Here is a 23,508-nt window from a genome sequence, read left to right on the forward strand (position 1 = left end):
GGCACCTGCTCGTTGCCCAATCCCATATCCTATCGTAGATACTCACTAACTTACCCCATAACCCAATTCATTCTGGAATGATCCACTGTGTCTTCAAGAACTCTGAAGTGCGAAGAGTTATACATGGTTCAGTTTTTTGTTTAATATGATTTAGTTCTTTCAAGTTCCAAGTATTTCTGCCTTCCAAGTTCCTTCAAGGTTTCAATAAGTGTGTGACAAAAGTAATACATACTGGAATACTGGTAAGTAGATAGTTATAATTTTTTGAAAGCGATGTTTATTTTTTCGATTTGTGGTTTTCCTTTGGCAGATACTAATGAAAAAAATTGAACACCGCATGCATACAACTTATTATTCATTTATTCTGTATCGAAATATTGCCTATTGGATTCCTACTTATTTAATTTTTTTTTTCAGGAATAAACCACCGATACGAATTCTTTATGGAAAAACGATATGTGTTTACAACCTATGTATTCAGGGAGGCCCTCAATTTAATCTATGGAGATGTTCCGAAGGATGCATTTCAACATTCATCCGGATTCTGGAAGTAAGTCAAGCACGACAAAAGCAAGTTTTATAGAAAACAAATTCATAAATTTATCTATTCCAGAAGATTGTGTCTTTTTTGTTGGAAAAAGACTAGGTATACTTTGTTTTTGAATTTTAAGTTTATACTCTTATGATATGAACCGCTAAATAAGCGCACACTCATATCAATATTTTCAGAGGCTGATATTTCACAGTTGAATGCTTCACAATTATGTTGATTTTTTTTTATATTTTGAAAAAAATGTTTAATCATATTGGATGATATTTGTGGTTGTTGTTTTTGTTTGATGTAATGTTTCATATTGCTTTTTATATTGAAGATTATATTAATTTCATGTTGTGGTTGTTTTTTAACTGATATAATGTTTCATATCTGTTGTTTTCCATATTGATGACTATATTTTATGGTGTAGTTGTTATTTTTAATTAATTGAATGTTTTTTTTCCATATTGATGTATATTTTAGGCAGTGATTGTGCCAAATTTAGTTCTGTACAACTACTTTGATGAATAACAAAATAAAGACAATTATCCAGTAATTTTCATGGTTATTTCACGAAGTAATTTTAAAAGGGTGTGGGGTATTTCTACAATGAAATCTGGAATTTTAACAAATACTTGAAATTTACAATTAAATTCTGTGAATCTGCTCTGTTTATTCACAACATTATAGTATTTTACGGTCTAATTGATGCTAAATTTCACGACGTATTTTCGCGAGAACAAGAGGTGATTCCACAATGAATCCTGTAATTGTCCAAAATTTTTTAATTTTACAATTTATTTCTGTAAAAATCCTTTGCGAATTCACAGAAAAAATGTAATTTTACAGTTGATACCATAAAATTCCATTGTGATTTCACAATGAGTATTCACAGGTTTAGTTTCTAGAAAAATCATTAGAAAAAATTTCATGTGAAATCACAACCAACTTGTGATTTATATTTTCTGTGATTTTACAAGGTTTTCGTTTCAAAATATTCCTTGTGAAATTCCAGTGATTATCGTTGGTCACAAATAACCCAAGATTTTCACTGTAATTTCACTATTTCGTTCTCTCAGTGTACACGTCATAGAACACTTTTCGTCTGCACTGTTTCTCGCTTAGTTAAAGATGAGAGGAGTGGCAATTTAATCAATTTCGAGAGCTAGGATTTGATGAAATGTGTGTCGAAGCAATCTTATAGGTTTTACTTCCAACTTTGGTTATAAAAAATTTCTGTGTGAAATGGAAATTGATACGTTCAATGGAAAATGTGAAAATGTCTTCATCCTGAGGAAAAAATTTCAGTAATTTGTAATGGGGAATTCTCCTCAATTTGGGTTATCACTGCATATGCAAGTTTAAACTGAATAATTATGAGTTTCATTCATGATTTTTTCAAATTCACCGCGGAAACTATTCAAAATCATCCTTCAAATATAGGGTTTTAAAATTTGAATCGCTTTGTGCGGGGTTTACGATTTGGCAAAGCGCATAGAAGACAATGAAAAGAACAATGTCCGATCAGCTTATTTATAAAATAACAGCTGTTGATCTACAGGCGCGTACTACTGGCGAGCTTCAACTGCAACCGGCCATAAAAATCCTATAAAATTTTACGACCTTCCTCGTTCGGCGCAGACCTCATAGACAGCCATCTTTGTCTATCTCATCAAGATAATGTATTTGTTGTCCTTTATTATCAAGGCATATTCCAGTCGATGTTGCCGAATTGTGCAATCCACATGAAACACTTTAAATCTTAAATACCCATTTTTATTTTTCATTTTTAAGTGCTTAAAATAATTTTTTTTGGGAAACGGTTGAAATGGTTATTTCAAAATGTAATGTTTCAAAGATATTTCATAAAAAATACATCATTTTCATCAGAAGGAGTATTCCCTATTCAGAGATTCTTTTTCAATTTTTGGCAGGGTTAAATTTTTTGGCTACGGTCAGTGCGCAGAGAGTCCCAAATTCGATGGTCAACGATTACTTTTCTAGAAATATAAGTGTTTAAGAAAATTTTTCAAAGACTCCTAAACTCTGTTTTTGGAATATTTAGATAGCAAAATGCAGAAATCATGGATATTTCAATTCCTTCAAATGTCAGAAGTTCTGAAGCTTTACTGCTTCGATTACCTATATTCGCTATATCTTGGTTTATGTTTGGAATACTTGAAAAAATGAAAATTTTTTTTTCAGTTCTATGACCCATATGTTATTTTTTTCAGCAGGATAGTCCGTTCTTCTAACGATTGTAAATTCTCTGGATTGAAGCCATTTCATTAAATATTCTGATCCACTTCAACGGTAGATCTATATACATTTATTACTTTTCATCTTATCACCACTAGGCGAATCCAGGTCTAAGTTGGATCTCCTACTCCTTGTTCAATGCCAACACACAAAAGAATTTCCCACATGAAGTACTTACACAATTGTGAGCAGTGTGAGCACAATCACTATAAACACTGTGTAGCGAATTTACAATACAGGATGAGTCTCGTAGAAATATTTTAACAGTAGATTCTAAAGATTAAAAAAACACTTTTTTCCTTTACCACCTTTTCCGAATCGGCTCGGTTTAAGAGATAGAGGCTATTGAAAACCATAAAAAAATGTTGTTTTTACTTCTATCTCACAAACGGTTTCATCGAATGAAATGAATTTCGGATTATAGTTTTTCATTCATTTGATTAATATTTTTCGAAAACAAGATTTAACGCACGTTTTCCAGTTGTCTCATGACCATTACGTACCATAAAAATACCAAAAATCCAAAGAACCCAATTATTGAAACTAAATTGGACGCTATCTAATGAATATTTGAACGTATCTGTATAATTTGAAAAATTGGGTTCGTTGGCTGAATACGACTCTGTTTGAAAGATCCACAGATGTGTAATGTCGAAGATTTAGCTAGCTATTCTGAAAGTTATTTTGTTCTTCCAGAGGTGGCACAGCTTATTGTGAAAACTTAAAATGTGTACCAAGTAAGTTCCAAAATGTGATTGGAAATAATGCTCATAATATTTTGTTATCTTCTTAGATTATTTGTGTGTCCAAATGAATCTCGCGGTCAAGGTAGAAAAAATGACTTTACATAAGTAGTATTGTGCTATCGTACAGGAAAAAACTAATTCTAAATCCGTACAACTTCCATGAAATAGCGTTTCGAAGACCGCAAGAACCAATCAAATCAAACCAGGATTAGTTGACGCGTTTAGGATGCGTTCGGGTAATCAATTAGAATGAATCCGCTCATCAAGAATATTGTACCATTCACTCCTGGAATTCTTGCTTAGCGTATTGGTCATCATAAATAAAGAACGAGTCAGATACGGATCGAATAATCCAACCTCTCATTATCTGTTTGAAATAATATATTTTCACGTGTAGAATCACCTGGAGTTGAATGAAATGCAACCGGAATCAGATGAAGGTCGGCCTACTTTTCAAATGTCTCCTCGTGCTCTTGAGTGAGATCAGGATGAAAAAGGTAGCTTATAATATCGCTACTTAACTTACGCTCATCGAGACAGGATCCTGGGAATTTTTGCATGTGGGTTGTTATAAGAATTGCCTAGCAAATGATAAACATATAATTTTGTCCTCGGAAACATTCCATTTTTTAAATAAACATCCAACCATTTGGAAAGTAAATGACTTCGGGTTAAATTTCCTCAATTTTTTATGTGTTGCACTTTTGACCTCACCATAAGTGTGCAGGGGTACACAAAAATCATACTTGACTAGTTTTCGAGAGATAAAATTAAGCTTTTGTGGTGATGCCCATGAGAGTCTCGTTCTCGAGAAGACGAGACGAGACGAGACCGCCTCGTCTCGTTTTCTACAGGAGACTCGATATCTCATCGACGAGACGAGACTTTTCTCGGTCTCGTATGAGAGTCTCGCAGTGGTTTCGTAGTCTCGTGAATATTTTGGACAATAAAGGAGTTTTGCTGCCGAATTTGAAAACTTTGGAATAATTTCTTCGTATTAATATCACTTTTTCCTATTTTTTTTCCATTGGTGTTCATGTAAAACACGAGGTGTTCTTTGATAAATTTCATAAATATTCCATTCATTTGTGCGTTCACTCTGAAAAATGAAATCGTGTAAGTTGAAGCAGCTGTGGCCTAAACAAATAATAATAATACGATTTAACAGTATTTTGCAGCCTTCAATTAATGGAATAATACAATTCTCTAGGTGTTGACGATTTCCTAGGGATCGTTATTCTCATTATTTATGAGGAAACATTGTTAGTAAGCATTCAATTATAATATACATGGTGATTCATAACTATTGAGACATACTCTAAGAATAGAAATATAGCGATAGGACCAAATATGCCTTGAAAAGCTTTTATTGCGGGGAAATCAAACAGTCAAACAGTGTGTTAAAGTTGAACGATAACAGATTATAATATTTCAGATTACTTTCCCAAAATTATACCTCTATGCCGATTTTGATGGCATATTCTGAAATTATTCGTGATATTATAACATTAACATAAGAATGAGTCGATTGAAACAGAAAATTTTAAAATCTTTGTGGGGAAGGACTCTATTCAATTAACAAATTTGAAAGAATTATCACTGTTATACTTCCAAAGGCAAATACTTATCGGTAGATTAATAACTAGATGTATGTAGAGTATGTGTCATAAATATTATATAATTAGATTTAAATATTCCGCTTTCACAAATCGTTATGAACCACAAGACTACGAGACTATCGCACGAAACTCGAGACGAGACTTCAGTAAAGTCTCGTCTCGTTGGTCTCGGGGGCATCACTAAGCTTTTGGTTGTAAAATATTATAAAAGAAATTAATTCAGATACATAACACATGATATTAAATCAACCACTATCACTCCAAAGTATTAACAGAAAATTTATTTCGTCGAGAAAGAGAAGATGCTGTCCATGGTTTCGGTCTCATTTGATCTCGTCAGAGCAACACAACTCGATCCTCGACGAAAACGGATTGAGTTGATGGCCACTTATTCGATGTCAGCAGCCGTTATGGTGCAGAAATACACCCTAGCGACATCTGACAGGATACGAGAGCCAGTTCAATTCTCAACTCTCAAAGCGATGATACGAATATCTAATCAATTTCAATTTTTGCAGAAAAACTATATGATAGAGCTGAAAAACAACGATACGATGGATGGTTCAACAATATCGCCCATCCAAATTGGGGAGCAAAAGGTGAGTGCCTATTCTGGTAAAAGAATTCAGCTCTATAAAACCTTCAACTGAATGATTTTGAAATGGTAGTAAATTTTTTTTCTAGGTAAAAATTTTTGTAGAAAATTTTCAGTGAACACAAACGGCTCTGATTGGGAAAGAAACCGCACTGTGATCAAATCAATAAAAGAATTATGATCAAATGAGCTCACTGGCTCGAGATGACGAGTTTTGAAACCTGGAAATGGTGACATAAAATAATGAAATCTGAACTCGTACATAATATTGCTGGAATTACAAGTTTAGCATCACGTTCTGAAATGAGTTACAATTTTTAATGGATAGTTAACTATTAATCTCAAACAGTAAACTCGCAAAAGGGTTTATTAGTCACACAGGGTCATAATAAATTATTGAAACATCACAGTGGGCGTCGAAATATTCGAATATAAGTTCGCAGATTTCAATATTTCTTATGTTTTTCGCCTCAAAAGCTTAACTCAATTGTAATCAAAATTGAGAATACAACAATTGGAATGACGGTCAATTTCGAAATTACGATCTTTGTTAGTATAAAGTGGCAAAGGGTAATTTAAAGCCAATTACGATGTTAAAATCACCTAATAAGATCCTGCATTAACTTTCTCATTGTAACGAATGAAATGATACTTTCTTCAACTGACGTAAAAATCAGTTATAAAACCGTAAAACTACTCGTTCCTTTTTTCGAAAGATCATTTTACATCGATTTAACAAGTAAATAATCCTCATGGAAAGGAGAGCCTACTATGATAAATGGGTATTTACTTGAATGTCGTCGTGAAGACTAACATAATGGATTGTGTGGAGAAAAAAAGGTTGTCTAGGGTGGGGTGGGACTCTACAAAAATATTTAAAAAAAACTGTTGCGTCGTTCGTCTTAATTTTCGCATGCAGAAAGAGGCACAGACATGTGAGGACAATAGCTATTTTGAATTTTGAGTTCACCTTCGCATCTCAGAATATATTTGAGTTTTTAAGCTTAAATTTCATTTGACAATACGTTCAAATTTCAATGTGGTTTATCCATATGAGGGTCCTTTCAATTTTGATGTTGCTTATTTTATATTTTCTTTGTTTTATAACATGTAAGGGGGAAAAATAAGCTGAACTGTTTTCATATAATGTGCAGGACAGAACGCAACAAACCCAAAACAAATTTGCAAAATAACGCCAAGCCAAGATTTCGGGAGCATTCAGCTCTACTCCAACTGCAGCCTTGTATATGCTATTAGACCTCCCTACCCTTCACTTTATTTGCGAGAAGGGTTAAAACTAGCATCAAAGATTATAGAGTAGAAAGATAGGAATCACCCTCATATCTTTACTACTGAAAACCGACTACATTTTGGTCAGTTAAAACACACTTGACAATGAGATTGCGATCAAAACGAACTTTCAATACAGAATAACTGTTTGATAACACTTTTCTGTCTTATAATCGAGGCGCACGAAATTGTATTTAATTTTGATATCGACTTATCGACCTTGTTTAGACCAAAAAACAAACATCCTGAGCGACAAAACCATTGTATGGTTTTGTTTTGTGATCAGGATGTTAGTTTTCATCTGAACATTGTTTGGAATTAATTATTATCAATTAAAATTAAAACGCTGTTGGATGTGCTAAATTTTTATTTGCAAGTTATAAAGAATTTTACAGAAATTGGACAACAAATGACTAATACACAAAAGTATATATAGAGATCTGCTAAATGTCGAAAGTGTTATTTCTGTGCAATAGGTTGTTTTGAATTCCATTTTCCTTAGTTGAGTAAAAAACTTAATTTCGAAAAAACCATTTTATTATTTTATCCTGATCCACAGTTCTTCACCATTCAATAATTTTCGAACGATATTTCGGGGTTTTTACCAAGAAATTAGACGATAAAATTTAATGAGCAGCAACTATAACTACATAGCTAGATAAACAAAAATCGCTACGAGAATCAAAACATTCAAATTTCTTTGATCAAAATGGCTTTCTGAAATCTTACAGAATTAATATTTTAACTAGTCCTGGCGTCTTAAAAACACACTTGAAACACAGATGACGTTCACATCGCTTTAGTCGCTTCGTTTCCCATCTTTTTATACTCTATAATCTTTGACTAGCATATCATAGGCGACACAGGCTATATTAGTATATCCTAACCCTGAACGATTCTGACAAAGTGGATGCTTATGAGGGATTTCTTTTCTCAAGAATTAGGAACCGGTCATTATCGAGATTTATCAGAGTAAACCTAGATCCTACATACCTATATATGTCTACACATAACAAAAATCTCAGGCAATTTCTGCTCATCTATCTCATTACATTGCAGATAGTCGTCTTATCAGAAGGGCCCCATCAGCATATTCTGACGGAGTATACATGCTGGCCGGTCAAAATAGACCAAGTGCAAGAAAGCTGAGCAGACTATTCATGAGAGGCTTAGATGGTTTGAGCTCAATGAGGAATCGAACCGCTCTACTGGCATATTTCGGCCAGTTGGTCACAAACGAAGTTGTAATGTCTAGTGAAAGTGGCTGCCCTATAGAGATGCATCATATCGAGATTGAAAAATGTGATGATGTGTACGACAAGGAGTGCAGAGGTGACAAATATATTCCATTTCATAGAGCCAGCTATGACAAGAAAACAGGACAGAGTCCGAATGCACCTAGAGAACAAGTGAGTTGAGAAGATTAAAGATCGCTATCATTAAGTCCTTCTTTCGAAGAAATCGAAATTAATGGACATACTTTAACTTTGAATTGTTTTGTAAGTACAACAGAAGTAATTTGTTGAAATTTCAAACTATAAGCAAACTACGAAATACCTGCGAACCATAAAATCCACTCGCTTAATCATAACTGAAAAGAAAGTTAAAAAAAATGTTTCATACAATATCCTATTCAGGAAATAAATGACATTAATTTCAAATAATTTTCTCAAAGAATGTGATCTGAGATTTTGTTGTAATTTTTTATGGATATGATTAAATTATTCTGTCATTCGAGGTCTCCAAGAAATTTGCTCAAAAGGAAAATAACAAGGAAATCTTGTAGCAATTTTGTGTGGAGAGAGACCTAGGAGAAAAAGGTTTCATTCCACTGCACACAAATATTAGAAGAAATCCAGCAATTTTGATTTTTTTTGTACATTTAGAGTTTCAATTTTAATTGCTTCTTATGTATATATAATATTCACTACTGAAATGTTATTAACACAGGCTGAAGAACTTCGGTCAATGGCCTTTTGGAGGAATAAAGTATAAGGTGTATTATTTTTATTTATTTTGTCATTATGCACTTCTAGTTGAACCGCGTCACTAGTTGGATAGATGGAAGTTTCGTTTACAGCACTAGTGAACCATGGGTGAACACAATGAGATCGTTCAAGAATGGTACTTTCAGAACCGACAAGAGTGGAACTATGCCTATGAGAAATTCAATGAGGGTTCCCTTGTTCAATAATCCTATGCCGCATATGATGAAAACCCAAAATATGGAAAGGTTATATTGTGAGTACTTAGAAATTCTACCAAAGTGAAAAGGAGCTCTTGACATGGGCGCCCGCAGAAATTTTTCTCAGGGGGGGCAAAATATCATCTACGATTAGTTTTACTGAAAAAAAAATTTCTCTAACGGTGTCTATCAGAACCTCAGGGGGGCCGTGGCCCCCCCCTGGCCCCCACCTGCGGGCGCCCATGGCTCTTGATATAAAAAAATATATTAATATTGACTCAGGTTTTTGAATCCTCGTTAAGAATCCATACAGGATATAAATGTATAGTTGCAAACAAATATACAAGGGGTGATTCCGTGTTAAAAACAGTGTGGGTCTTTCATACAGGGTTGATGGTCTGATGAAGATTCAGGCTGCTTTATTGATTTTCCTCATTTATTCAAAATCAAAACTTATGAACCGAACTACAGTTTTTTCATTCGCTTCTAATTATTTTTTCACTTAGAGTACCTGTAATAATTTAGTGGCGCATTTTTGCTGAAAATGAAAATAAAATAGAGCAGTCCGTACGTGTACGTATATTGATTATAATTTAGTGAATAATAAATACTCTTCAGGTTTATGATTACAACAATATGGGATATCAAACTTGAAGTGTATTATCTACTAAGGCCCGGTACTTTCACGTGCGAATAAATAAATTTATTCGCATTTATTAAGTCTTATTCGTAAGATTAGTAAAAATGCAGTCTTTTCACTTTCAGATAGTGTTATTCATCGAATAAATCTGTCATTGAAACTTAATTAGAAGAGTTTATTTGTCATAGATCGAATGTCGGTACGTCATTATTCGTTGAATAAAATTTATTCGAAGGTGAAAGTACCGGGCCTAAGTCAAACAATACGTATGCACTGCTTAATTTTATTTTTATATTAAAGAAAAGGTACATCAGAAGAGTTGAGTAATCATGCTCTTGTCCACCGCGTCGTTCGGTCAACTGCAGTCTCTTGCGGAAAAGTATCACATTCCACACTTGTTACGAAAATAACTTATACGCATATGTTCCTCAATAAGGTCCAGATTTTAGAAGAATAAAAAACAGTTCATCGTTCAAGCTATTCTTTAAAATTGTGTGCAACCAAATTTTCGAAACATCTAGATTCGACAAGCTTTTTCACTAAAGTGAAAAAGTTTTATTCAGAAACAACAAATATCAAGTCTCATGGACAAAGAACGTAGGAATCAAGTGTTACAAAAATGTGTATGGTGGTTCATAAATAAATGATTCGTGGACAAAATAAGTAGCATCAATAAATCACCCTGTACCTAATAAAGAATGATGGATCCATAAAATATGGGTTATTTAGAAGCACCTCGGTTTCCTCCACCTTCCCTTATTGTATGCGGATTTCCCAATTAATAACCCTGTATACATTTTTTTGAGCAGCACATACTTAAATACAGTCCCCTAAAGACAACACCTGTAATGCAATTTTCAATTTTTTTTAGGAATTAGAAAACTGACAGACTAGGTAAATTTAATGATGGGGAAAAATGATATAATATAATTTGTCCAGTCGATATTCACACATTATAGCTAAATTTAATTTCAAAATAATTCCACGTATATACGACCCACACTACGGATCGTGCATGATAAATAATTTTTTTTTAAAAAATAGTTACCTTCTTTCAACAAGAAATTACAGAAGAAGTTATGTGTTCAAATTGTATCAAACTATCAAAAATTTATAATATGAAAGAAAAAAGTTTCTTGTGAATAATTTTAGGGTTCCTAGGAGAACGCTTCCGTATAGAATTTCTGTTTAGTATATGGGCTCCATCTAAGAAAGGGCTTCTCAAAAAATTATATGAAAGACCCACACTATTTTGGATAGTCAAGCTCCCCTTGGATTATTTCGGAACTATTCGTTCATACTCTGTATATAAAAATATTTTTTATCCTCTATTTCTCACACACAGGCATGTCGTTTTTTTTTATAACCTACTAGTGTGTGGGTAAGTTTTTGAAATATTTTCTCCATTCATTAACATATTGTTACCTTTGGTTTTTCCTACATGCTAGGATTGATGCTTTTTTCACCTCTGTGTTTGCAGTTTTTTCCATCTCTTCTCCTTTTTCAAATCTTTCAAAATGTTGTCTCACTCTTAAATATCTTAAAGATAATTATGTTATTATAATATGTTTTCTCGTGTCTACATAATATGATTTTTTCATTCTTTCAGTATTGGGTGATCCTAGAACCAATCAAAATCCAGCTCTTTTAGCCCTAAGTATTTTGTTCTTCCGCTGGCATAATGTAGTGGCGGGTCGTATCCAAAAACGTCATCCCACTTGGACTGACGAAGAAATATTTCAAGAAACTCGTAGATATGTCATAGCTACCTTACAGGTGTGTTAATTTTATTGATTGTTTCATTTCGTTTTATCGTCATTCTAGTTCATCATATTTTTATTGCCTTCACTTCATGGTAAATCAAATTAACTTTCATTTTACTCGTGAAGGTTGAAGAAAATGTATATTTTTATTTATAGAACATTATAGTATATGAATACTTGCCAGCTTTTATTGGTGAAAAATTACCGGAATATGGAGGATACAAACAGGACATTCATCCAGGAATTGCACACGTCTTTCAAAGCGCCGCTTTTCGATTCGGACACTCCTTGATACCACCAGGGCTATACAGGAGAGATAGTGAATGCAACTATAGAAAAACGTCAATGGGTCACCTAGCACTCAGATTGTGTTCTACCTGGTGGGATTCGAATGTAAGCGAACTCTGCATATTATGTTATTTGTTCAATAACCCCATTATATTTATATCGAGTATCCTCTAGGGAACTCGGAACTCCATATTCTGTCACCAGAAAGAAATTTCGAACAGCGCCTGAAAATTTTACGGTTGAGGTTTAGAGAAGGTTGGAGCACTGCAAATTCAACATAAGTTTATTTTATTTGTTGAGTACCATTCGGAAAAAAAATCGAATAAAAGCTCGGAAGTATTTTATTGCTTGTTCAAATTCATAAACAGAGTGCATGGTCGTCCCAGTTCCTGAAATCCAGTTCCTGACTCAATTCATTTGCCAATATTTCGGGAAACACATACTGGGATCAAGTTGAAAACTAGCCCCGGGTTTCATAAAGCTTGATCGGGGAATCAACGCTTGATTGATGAGTAGATGTCAATTTGTTTTCAATCGATAATTCCGTCATGATATCATTCTCGCATTAAATTATGACCTTTATACATCCATTCAATGATTCTCAATTGCTACTTTTTCAATTTATTCAGAAATGACAAGTTTTCAGTGATTTCGTTTCAGAAATCGAGTGAGTGTCAAATCGTTGATCGGAAAATCAAAGTTTTGTGAAACCCGCTGTTGAGTAGTTAACCATAAAATAAAGTCAGAATGGTTTGTGCCAAATTTTATTATTTTCCGGGATGCTAATTTTTTGTACATATTATCCTACATTTTCTTTATCCATACCTACCAACTACTCATGGAATTTCGGTATTTTTTCGGAAATGGAGAAGAAAGTTTCAGATATATGTTCCTATAACTCCGTAAAATGAATCGAAGGTCTCCACTGATACTAATTGGGAGGAAAATAATGGGGTAATGATTATTTCGATACAAAAATTCACTATTTAGTTATCTCTAGTAGTTTACGAGAAAAATTATGAACCTTCAGACATATTGACTTTGAAAGTATCACTAAATTAAAGAGGGGATATATATGGATGATTCATCATTAACAGATAAACAGAAAGTCCTATTTTCTACAAACAATAAAAACACAAATATAATGAAAGTATCTTGTTTAGGATAAAGCACGAAGGGAATATCGAACTTTTTCTAATAAAAAGAATTAATTTAAATTTCAATACGAAAAATACTTTATAGGTAAATACGGCAAGAATAATAAAGATCAAACCAGTAAGTGTGAAACATCTTGAGGGTTGCTCCTAAACATATTTTACTTTTCTTGGATTTCATACTGCTCAAACACATTCCCATTTGTAGGTAGAAAACTAACAGAAAATATCAACGAAATTTTCGATCCATAGCAGATGAAAAATAATTTCTCCTCTTTCCAGGAGATCCTTTCAAACAATTCTTTCGATGAGCTGATAATGGGCATGTCCTCTCAATTGGCAGAAAAGGAAGATTCGCTTCTTTGTTCAGACGTTAGAGATAAGCTATTCGGCCCGATGGAGTTTTCCCGGAGAGATCTGGGGGCATTGAACATAATGCGTGGCAGAGACAACGGTTTGCCTGATTACAACACACTAAGGACGCATTATCGCTTGAAGAAAATTGAAAATTGGTCGGATATAAATCCGAAATTGTTCAAAGAAAAACCTGAAATACTTCAAACTTTAGTGTCCGTTTACAATAATAACATTGATAACGTAGATGTTTATGTTGGTGGGATGTTGGAAAGTATAGGTGGCCCTGGAGAGTTATTCAAGGAAGTGATAAAAGAACAATTCATAAGGCTCAGAGACTCTGATAGATTCTGGTTCGAGAATGAAGAAAATGGGTGAGTTAGGGAATATTTTTTTATAATAATGAAATTGTGGTTCTCCCTTGTAACTTTAACATAGCGATGAAATAAGTAACTACAAACTGTACAGAGTTCACTTGACAATACTCAGAATCTACTACTAGTATTTAATTAGAGTCCGCCAATTCCAAACGTTTTCCATCGAAGAAGGAGTTGTGGTGCTCTGGCGAGGTCAATAAGACCGAAACCATGGTCAGCATATACTCTTATTAGATGGAACTTTCTTCCTTTCGTTGTCCTGATGATGACAAATTGGCTAGTTTGATTCAGATCGTAACACTTATTCATGTTGTTGTGATATGCATCTAAATTAATTATTAGATGTTAGTTTAGTTATTCTTAGACAGTTTGAGTTTAGTTATTCTTAGATAGATTACTTACTTGGTCACCTGGTATTCATTCACTGTTCACATCTAACTGGTTCGCCATTCTTTTAGAAATGTTGGATATCCTTCTAGGTTATTTTCGTTGCAAGACTTATCATGATTCATATTCTTACAGTCTCTTTACGAAGGAAGAAATCGAAAGAATTCGACAGATAAAACTGTGGGATATCATTGTCAACGCAACAGACATCAGAGCGCATGACATTCAACAAGATGTTTTTTTCTGGAAAAATGGCGATCCTTGTCCTCAACCTATGCAACTAAATGCTTCTATGATGGAACCCTGTGTAATGCACCAAGGATATGATTATTTCGAGGTAATACATGATATTTTAGTGTCTCTTACGTTTTGAATAGATTAACGAATTCTAATCCAATATAATTGATATTTATAATTGAAATGGCAAAACCAAACTATGGGCAAAGAGAAAAATTATCCTTTGATTGTTCCCCAACTTTATCTTGCAAAATAAGGTGAAATCTGAATTAGAATATTCTTATTTTTTTGGTGATACAGTTTCGCATAATTTTGCATAAGTGCTTCACAATCACAATTACGTACTTACGCCAAAGAGGAACTCTTTGCTTACGCAGCTTTTTTTTTCAATGGTTCCTGCATTTTTCGAGATTTTGAGGAAACTTTCCAATTCCGAAACCTTCGGACGAATTTAGCTCATTAACGGAAGTTACATAATGTCCCTGACTATGAAAATAATTCAGAATAACAATACCGAAAAACAGCCAATAGCTGTTATATTTTATCAGGAAAAGTTATCTTTCAAACTGGATCCTTCAACATTCTTTCATGAAAAGATCAAATATCCAAATACATAAAAAAAATGCCGTAACTATCAAACCAAACTCTTGGTATTTTTTTGCAGAATAATGAAATAGCCTACATATATTCCTGCATCTTCCTTCTTTTCGTGCCAATATTCTGCGCTGGTGCCGGCTATGGTGTGGTAAAACTCCAAAATCGAAGAAGACGTCGTTTGAGGATGCAACAAGAGGAAGTTGTGATAAAAAGTGGTAAATTACCCCTAGATACTATGGTAGTCGAAGAGTGGCTACACGCAAATCACAAAAGACTTGTCAAAATCAGATTTGGACCAGATGTCGCAATCAATATCATAGGGAGAAAGGGAGAAAAACTGAGAACTGCTGATTTTAAATCCGTCGACTCCGTACACGTGGAAGAGTCTGCTGGGAGCTCCTCGAAGAGGAAACCTGTTATATTGATCAAAGTGCCGAGAGACCACGATATGGTTCTGGAACTGGATTCCATAGGTTCGAGAAAAAAGTTCATGAACAAACTGGAGATATTTTTATCGTCCAATAAGAAGAACCTCATTTGTTCCCAGGTTTGTAAACAATTGTGTTATACTCTTTTAGACGAGAACTTATAGATCTTTATCAACGAATATTGATGAGAGCGGTTTCCCTGTTCAAATAGGTACATACTTATCACTTGATTTGCGTAAAAAAATGTATAAAAAGTTGGTATATGTGGCTCATTCTGACACAGTCGTTGCTTTTGTTAAAAATAGAGCGATTTTTTTATCACACGAGTCACACGACCATAACAGTCTCTACTAAAAGAAATTTGGAGTAAGCATAGAGGGGTCGGTCGAAAATGGTGTAAATTGGGGGAAAAGTTTATTCAACAGAGATTCCGAATTAGACAATGACGAAAAAGGGTTCCGGAGTAATGTCAACTCCTATTAGGTAGCTCCGTTGGATTGATAGCAGTATAACTCTTCTACGAGAACGATGTAATCTCTTCAAACATATGTCTCTTCCTATTTCCGCCTATTTCCGCATGGCAATGTTCGAAAAAAGCGTAAGGAAATGTGTAATCATAACAACGTTATGAAAATCTTATACAGGCTATATTCTATTACGTCTTCGGTCATTTCTCTATATATACAGAATATTTTATAAAAACTAATCTTCCATATGTAGGAATATGCAGGATATAATGAAAATCGATGATAATTATAGGGTACACATGGTTCCTGGATGATCTTCTGTTTTTTCAATGAAGAGGTAATTACAGCTTTAGATGGTTCTCACTATTTGGGTTTGACTTCCTCATGCGAAAAACGTAGAAAATATATCCAATGACATCCTATATAGGCTGGTCCAGATCGTTACCAGTTTTTTTTTGGGGCGTCTGGTGTCTTCAAGGTTGTTTTATGGTTACTTGCTCGAAAATTTAGTCAAATGCAGTATCTGGAGAAAATGCATCTCGCACACTATTATCACTACGGAAAACAGAGTAAAGTCTGTTCAATATTTAACACAGTTTTATAGTTTTGCACACACAATTCACCTATACTCAACAAATCTTCACTCTTTATCCAAATCTAATCAAAAACAATATGGCCAACGCCCAACGACTAACATTAAACGTTCCAACAAAGAACAGATCTTTCGGGCATAATCGGCAATAACGTACTCTAGCGAACGTACCTACCTACACTTGACGCCGCATTTCAAAAACTGTGCAGTGACTGTATATCAAATACTGTGCAGTGACTGTATATCAAATATTGTACAGTAACTGTATATCAAAACTGCATTTTTGAAATAATAATTCTGCATTTAAAAATGCAGTATTAGATATACATGTACTGCACGGTTTCTGTACTCAGAATTCTTCATTTCAAAAATGCAGTTTTGATAAACAGCTTAGGTATTGCAATACAGAAGCTGTACCAAGGGCGGTCCCAGACTGATTTTCTGGGGGGGGGGTTAGTAAATGAAAGAACAATTGAAATTTCGAATTAAGACTTCAGATAACACCCTGTAGGTATCTCTAGGTAGCATTTGCAGCCCCATACTTTATTTTTTTTATTTAAATTGTACAAGGAATCTCTCCTTTTCATTTCATTCTAATATTGTTTTTTCTTAGTTTTTCCATATAAAAAATTTAAAAATCGAATTCGTTATGGGCTCTGGGGGGGGTAATTGCACCCTTTACCCCTCCCCCAGTAGGACCGCCCTTGAGCTGTACAGTAACTGTATATAGAAAACTGCGTTTTTAAAATGCAGAATTATCAATACAAAAACTGTACAGTAATTGTATATCAAAATCTGCATTTTTTAAATGCGGTATTATCAATAAAGAAAGTGTAAAGTATATCAAATACTGCATTTTCAAAATGCAGAATTATCAATATAGAAACTATGCAGTAAGTGTATATCAAAAACTGCATTTTTAAAATGCAGAAATATCAATAGGAGATACTATACAGTAACTGTATATATCAAGTACTGCATTTTTTAGTGCAGAATTAGTGCCGCCATCGGTGGATAAACAGGAAAATGGATTGGAATGGGAAGTCGTTTCCCGTAAGCGTTCATCTCAGCGACGTAATCGCCCATTGGTTGTTGGAAACTTTTCAGGGAGCTCATCCGTTGAGGGAGTTGAGAAATTTAAGGCATTCCATGTATCGAATCTGAAGCCTGAGACTACTGTGGAAGATTTACAAAATTTTCTAAATAAAAACTTCTCTATTGTGAAGTGTGAGAAACTCTCGTCAAGATATCCGGAAAGTTATTCGTCTTTCAAGGTACTTCTTCCTAATTCTGATTACGAAAGAGCCCTTGACGGTTCAAACTGGCCTAATAAGGCCAGTGTTCATCGTTTTTTTCGCCCGAGAGCGGTGAACAATCAAGCAACTTAAAAGTTGTGAAAGATGCTTCCATTAAAATTTTACAATTGAATGCTCAATGCATCAAAAATAAAATAGTGACCGTGGAATCAATCTTGGCAGAGCGTGATCCTGAGATTGTAAGCATTGTAGAGCACTGGTGTGAGCAGGAAAATGTGAAAACCATGAACATTCCTGGTTATATACAAGCTGCCTGTTATTGTCGCCCAAATAGAGAACATGGTGGATCAATAAAATCTACGTTAAGTCTGGGCTGCAAACGAAGAATTTGTGTGTATTCAGATTTTCGGAAGAAATGGGGTGCGAAATATGTGGAACAATAGTGACTGTTAATAACATGCGGATGGGTATTCTGAGCGTCTACCGACCATGTTCTGGTAATATTGAAATTTTTCTTGATAGACTATCACTTGCATTGAATCATTGTTGTGCTTCAACCGATAACATATTTGTGTGTGGTGATTTGAACATTGATTTTCTGAAGGACAAATGTATAAATTACAAATTACTTATTGATTTAATGGAATGTTATGATCTACACATCTCATCTAACATTCCTACAAGAGTATTTACTGATATAACGGGTCATACGTCTGTGTCTAAAGTCGATTATATTCTAAATAATGCAGATCCATCAATTTGTCATGCTGAGGTTTTTGAAGCGTTTCTGAGTGATCACCGAGCTATTTCGCTCGAACTGTCCATTGGCCCTGACTTGAGAAAAAACCTGTTACTAGGTTAGTGAGGAGTTTGAGTCAGAGGAACCTGTGCAAATTTGTTGATCAAATTCAAAATTGCAGTTTTGAAGATATTTACCTTCACTCTAATGTTGAGCAACTTTGAAGTATGTTGCCCGCTAATCAGATATACCGATCATGTTCAAAATGTTAAAAAATGGGTCACCCCTGAAATTACGCATGCTAAACAAGAACTGAAGAAGATTCACTGGTTATATACAAATGTCAAAAGCCCATCTACCCTTGATTTATACAAAAAAGCCAAAGCTTCTTATAATATCTTATTGAAAAGTGCCAAATATAACTTTCATAGTGCCCTTGTCGAAAGATCAGACAATAAAAATAAAACAGTGTGGACTTTGGTTAATGCTTTGACAGGCCGTAAGAGCGCGGAACAGAAGTCCATTTCATTGAAAATTGATGGTATTATGTATGAGGAGCCGAGAGTTTTAGCGGAAATATTCGCCAGCCATTTTACTTCTATTGCTGGAGACCACCCTCTACCAGTATTATAAGGGTTCATTATCCTCTTCATGTACTACTTCAGGTATTCAGGCTCAAACTTTTTTCTTTCATCCAGTTTCAGAGCTTGAAGTTCACGATGTCTTGAGATCCCTCAAAAATAAAAAGAGTTCAGGCGTTGATCTAATCTCTGCGCGGGTTCTGAAGGTGATAGGATCAGAGATAGAACAGCATTTCACTCATATTGTCAACTTATCAGTTGTTTCAGGTGCGTTTCCTCGGTTTATGAAAAAGGCAGTTGTTATTCCATTGCATAAAAAGAATAGTACTCATGATATTTTGAATTACCGTCCCATATCCATCTTGAGTATATTCTCTAAGGTAATTGAAAGAATAGTGTTCAATAGAATGATGAAATACCTGGATAGGTATGAGATACTTGATAGTGCTCAGCATGGCTTCAGGCCTGGCCTCTCAACTCAAACTGGGGCTTTGCATTTTAGTGGATTTCATCTATGAATGCCTTATTGATGTTGGCGATTGTGTCGCAGGAATATTTTTCGACCTATCCCAGTCGTTTGATAGTCTCTCCCATAAATTCATTTTGAACAAATGCTATGATTTTGGATTCAGGGGGGTGTTCCTAGACTGGATTCACAGTTATCTAACTGGTAGAACAGCTTCCGTGAGAGTTCAAGAAGTTGTATCCACTGAACATGATATAGCGTTGGGTGTACCACAGGGATCGGTCCTGGGACCACTCCTCTTTCTGTTATTTATCAATGACCTATCTAAGAAGGAAAATTTTAAGACATTCTCGTGGAAACCGGGCTTTGCTGAGGATGATAAGAATAATTTTATTCGCTGACGATGCATCTATAGCTGTTTCTGCGAACACATTGGAGGAGTTACAGCGTTTGTGTGAACTTCTGGTCCAGAGCTTTGTGGAATGGTGCCAATTGAATGCTATTATGCTGAATGTCAGCAAGACTGAATTGGTTCATTTCTCACTGACAAATGTTGGTGTTCTAAAAAATTTGTAATACGTGTTGTAGACACCAGTATTCCTTCGAACAATAGCATCAAGTTCCTCGGTGTTCATATTGATCAACATCTGAAATGGAACACACATGTTGATGCAGTGTGCAAAAAAATTAATAGCTCCTACTATGCAATAGCAAGAATTAAGGATACGCTTCCTGTGAGACACCTTATAAGTACCTATTATAGCTTGGTGTCATTTGTGCTATAATATAATGTTATGGGGAAATTCCTCGGAAGTTAACAGGGCCTTCATAATTCAGAAAAGAATACTACGAATGATGTTCGGTGCTGCTCCGCGGTCCTCTTGTAGACTTCTTTTTGTTGAGAAAGGTATCCTCACCTTGGCCTCCATTTTCATTTTGAAATGTCTCATATTCATAAAGGAGAATGAGAGTTGTATTAACAAACTTTCTAGTTTTCACTCTCATAACACTAGAAACAAGGAAATAATATCCTATCCGAAACACAAAACTTCTAAGTTTGAGACGTCCCCGATGTATCAAAGTATTAAGCTCTTCAATCATCTTCCACTTAGTGTACAAACCTTAACTCTTAGTAAATATAAGAAAGTTGTCAAGACATTGTTATTAAAAAAAGGGTATTACACGATAAATGAGTACATGTATAGTTTAGAAAATTCATTGTAAAATTGATTATTTCATCTATGACGTGTCCTATACATAAAATAGTTATGTCTGGAAGGATACTATCAATACAGAAACTGTGCAGTTTCAGTACAGCAATTTCTGTGTTGCATTCAGGTTGCACTTGTAATGCAGTATATGTACAGTTGCTTTGTAATGTGTTTGTTGGGAGTATACCTGGAAATAAACCAAGTCATTATAGAGCAGAATATATGAGGTTTTCTTACTGGTGTAATGGCATCTTGTACATTCATTCATTCATTCATTGCTGTATCCCGTTACCGGGAATAAATCTACAAAAAGAAGAAGAAAAAAAAAAAAATTCGAACAGACTTGTAACTTCTTAGTGCTAGTTGCGACTGTGTGCCCTCCTGTGACTAAAGAGACCCAACCGTGACCTGCAGATCCTTCCACACTCAGGGCATGGATAGTCTCCAACCAGATCTGGCCGCCGCTGTATCCTTCTCGATTCTCCACTATAACTGTGGACCAAAGACCTCCACTGTGACCTGTCTAACGCTAGTTGTTCCCAGTTATGATTAGCATTAACTGATTTTAGGGATTGATGTAGTGTATCCTTAAACCGCTTATACTGGCCTCCTGGTTTCCGGGCTCCCTCAGTGAGTTCGCCGTATAGAGCTATTTTGGGGAGTCTTGTGTCTTGCATCCTCAGAATGTGGCCGCTCCATCTGAGTCGGGCCCTCGTTACTTGAGTCTCAATTGTTGTACAACTCGCGCGCTGCAAGACTTCTGCATTCGAAACTTTGTGGAACCATCTGATGTGCATTATCTGTCTTAGATGACGTTGCTGCGTCTGTTCAAGCTGTTTAATATGTCGCCTGTAGGGAGTCCAGCTTTCGCTTCCGTTAAGAAGCGTTGGGAGGACCACTGCTCTGTAAACAGCTGTCTTGGTCTTCAGATTGAGGTCGTGATTTTGGAACACTCTGTCCTTCAGCTTCCAGAATGCCCGTGATGCCGAATTGATACGGTTGTGTATTTCCGTGTCAAGGTTAGCCCTAGTATTTATGAAGCTTCCCAAGTATTTGAACTGCTCAACCTGTTCTAGAGTTTCATTGTCCAGGCTGATATCTGTTTGAAGGCTTTCTGGCGGACTTACCAGGATTTTGGTCTTGTCAATATTGAGTCTAAGGCCTAAAGCTTCTTATATATGTTTATAGGTGTCCATCATTATCTGTAGATCCTCTGAGCTGCTAGCGATGAGTGAACAGTCGTCTGCATATTGAAGTTCCGTGATAAACTTGGTACGGGTTTTTGCTCTGAGGCGCTTCAGGTTAAACAGGCCTCCATCAAATCTGAATCTTATCCCAACACCTCTTACGGGCATGCTCATGTCAGCAATTATCGATACAGCTATGGCGAAAATATTGAACAGTAAAGGCGCTAATACGCAGCCTTGTTTTATTCCAGAGTTGGTTGAGAAATGGTCGGTTGTAGAGCCATTATGCTGTATTCTAGCGGTGTTGTTGGTATGAAGGCTTTTACACACTGCTAGGAATTTTTCGGGTACTCCTAGACGTGCCATGATTTTCCAGAGCGCTCTCCGATTCACCGAATCGAATGCCTTACTTAGATCGATGTAGGCTGTATAGATCCTTGATTGTTGTTCACGGGCCTTCTCTTGTAGCTGTCGAAGTGTAAAAATTAGGTCCACCGTACCTCGATTTGGTCGAAAGCCGCACTGGGATTCAGGTAAAAGCCTCTCTAAGAGTGGAACCAGACGATTAGCCATAATCTTCGAGAGAATTTTACCGGCCACATTAAGCAACGATATGCCCCTGTAATTGTTGCAATTCGACGTATCGCCTTTGTTCTTATAGAGGTTGATAACTAAAGCGTCTCTGAAGTCTTGTGGCACATCTCCCTGTTCCCAGATCTTGCGGAATAGTATTAGGAGACTATTGACAATGTCCTCATCCAAGGCTTTGAATATCTCCGCCGGAATGCCGTCTAGACCAGGGGACTTATCATTTTTCATATTTTTAATCGCGCTTATGATTTCCGACATTGAAATTTCGTCATCAAGCGATGTCATCGGACTATACGCGGGAAGCAGTTCTAAAATGGATAAATCCGAGTCGTTATTTTGATTCAAGACCTGTGAGTAATGCTCCTTCCATCTTTCTTGTACATACAAAAATAATGAAACATCCTGAATATACCTAACAAAAAGATCCATGTCGTTATGGAACACCCTGTAACATATTGTCATATCATTGTTATGACCTCTCATAAAAAACTCAAATAATATCAAAGAACACCCTGTGTACATAATCATAAATTCATCATATATGTGGGAACTTCTAGTATTATATAAATTATGAATATGAATGAAAGCAACCTGTATTTCGGAAACTGATCCACGTCGTCATAGAACACCTTGTAAAAGATCGGAACTAAATGAAATAGTTTGAAGTCGGAAGGTTAACTAAATTCCGACTTTGAAGTTGGAATTTTTTTGAATTCCGATTTTAATCCCGGAATTTTTTTAAATTCTGACTTTAATCTCGGAATTTGACCAGATTCCGAATCCATGCAATGTCGGACGAAACACGAAAAATATTTTTAAACTATTATGTGGCTTTTTCTACGTTTGAACTGAAAAATTTTCACATTAAAAAAAAATTACACTTTGAAAGTTGGTTATTCATGATAAAAATTGAACTGATAATTATTCTACATCAGTAAATACCTAAGATACGAATTTTGGGCGT

The 23,508-nt window shown here is 35.2% G+C and overlaps 1 protein-coding gene across 2 annotated transcripts in view; it reads left to right on the forward strand.

The window, feature by feature from the left end:
- LOC123316127 (dual oxidase) overlaps nucleotides 1–23,508 on the forward strand; it is a 66,380-nt gene that overhangs the window by 18,168 nt on the left and 24,704 nt on the right. For both annotated transcript variants that reach the window (XM_044902120.1, XM_044902116.1), the window contains exons 2-9: nucleotides 5,678–5,758; nucleotides 8,104–8,453; nucleotides 9,081–9,285; nucleotides 11,479–11,645; nucleotides 11,789–12,025; nucleotides 13,357–13,802; nucleotides 14,328–14,529; nucleotides 15,094–15,573. In XM_044902120.1, coding sequence (XP_044758055.1) covers nucleotides 5,678–5,758; nucleotides 8,104–8,453; nucleotides 9,081–9,285; nucleotides 11,479–11,645; nucleotides 11,789–12,025; nucleotides 13,357–13,802; nucleotides 14,328–14,529; nucleotides 15,094–15,573 — 2,168 coding nt within the window. The remainder of the gene's footprint in view (nucleotides 1–5,677; nucleotides 5,759–8,103; nucleotides 8,454–9,080; nucleotides 9,286–11,478; nucleotides 11,646–11,788; nucleotides 12,026–13,356; nucleotides 13,803–14,327; nucleotides 14,530–15,093; nucleotides 15,574–23,508) is intronic.

This window comes from Coccinella septempunctata, chromosome 1 (genome assembly GCF_907165205.1).
Source record: "Coccinella septempunctata chromosome 1, icCocSept1.1, whole genome shotgun sequence".
Lineage (NCBI taxonomy): Eukaryota > Metazoa > Arthropoda > Insecta > Coleoptera > Coccinellidae > Coccinella > Coccinella septempunctata.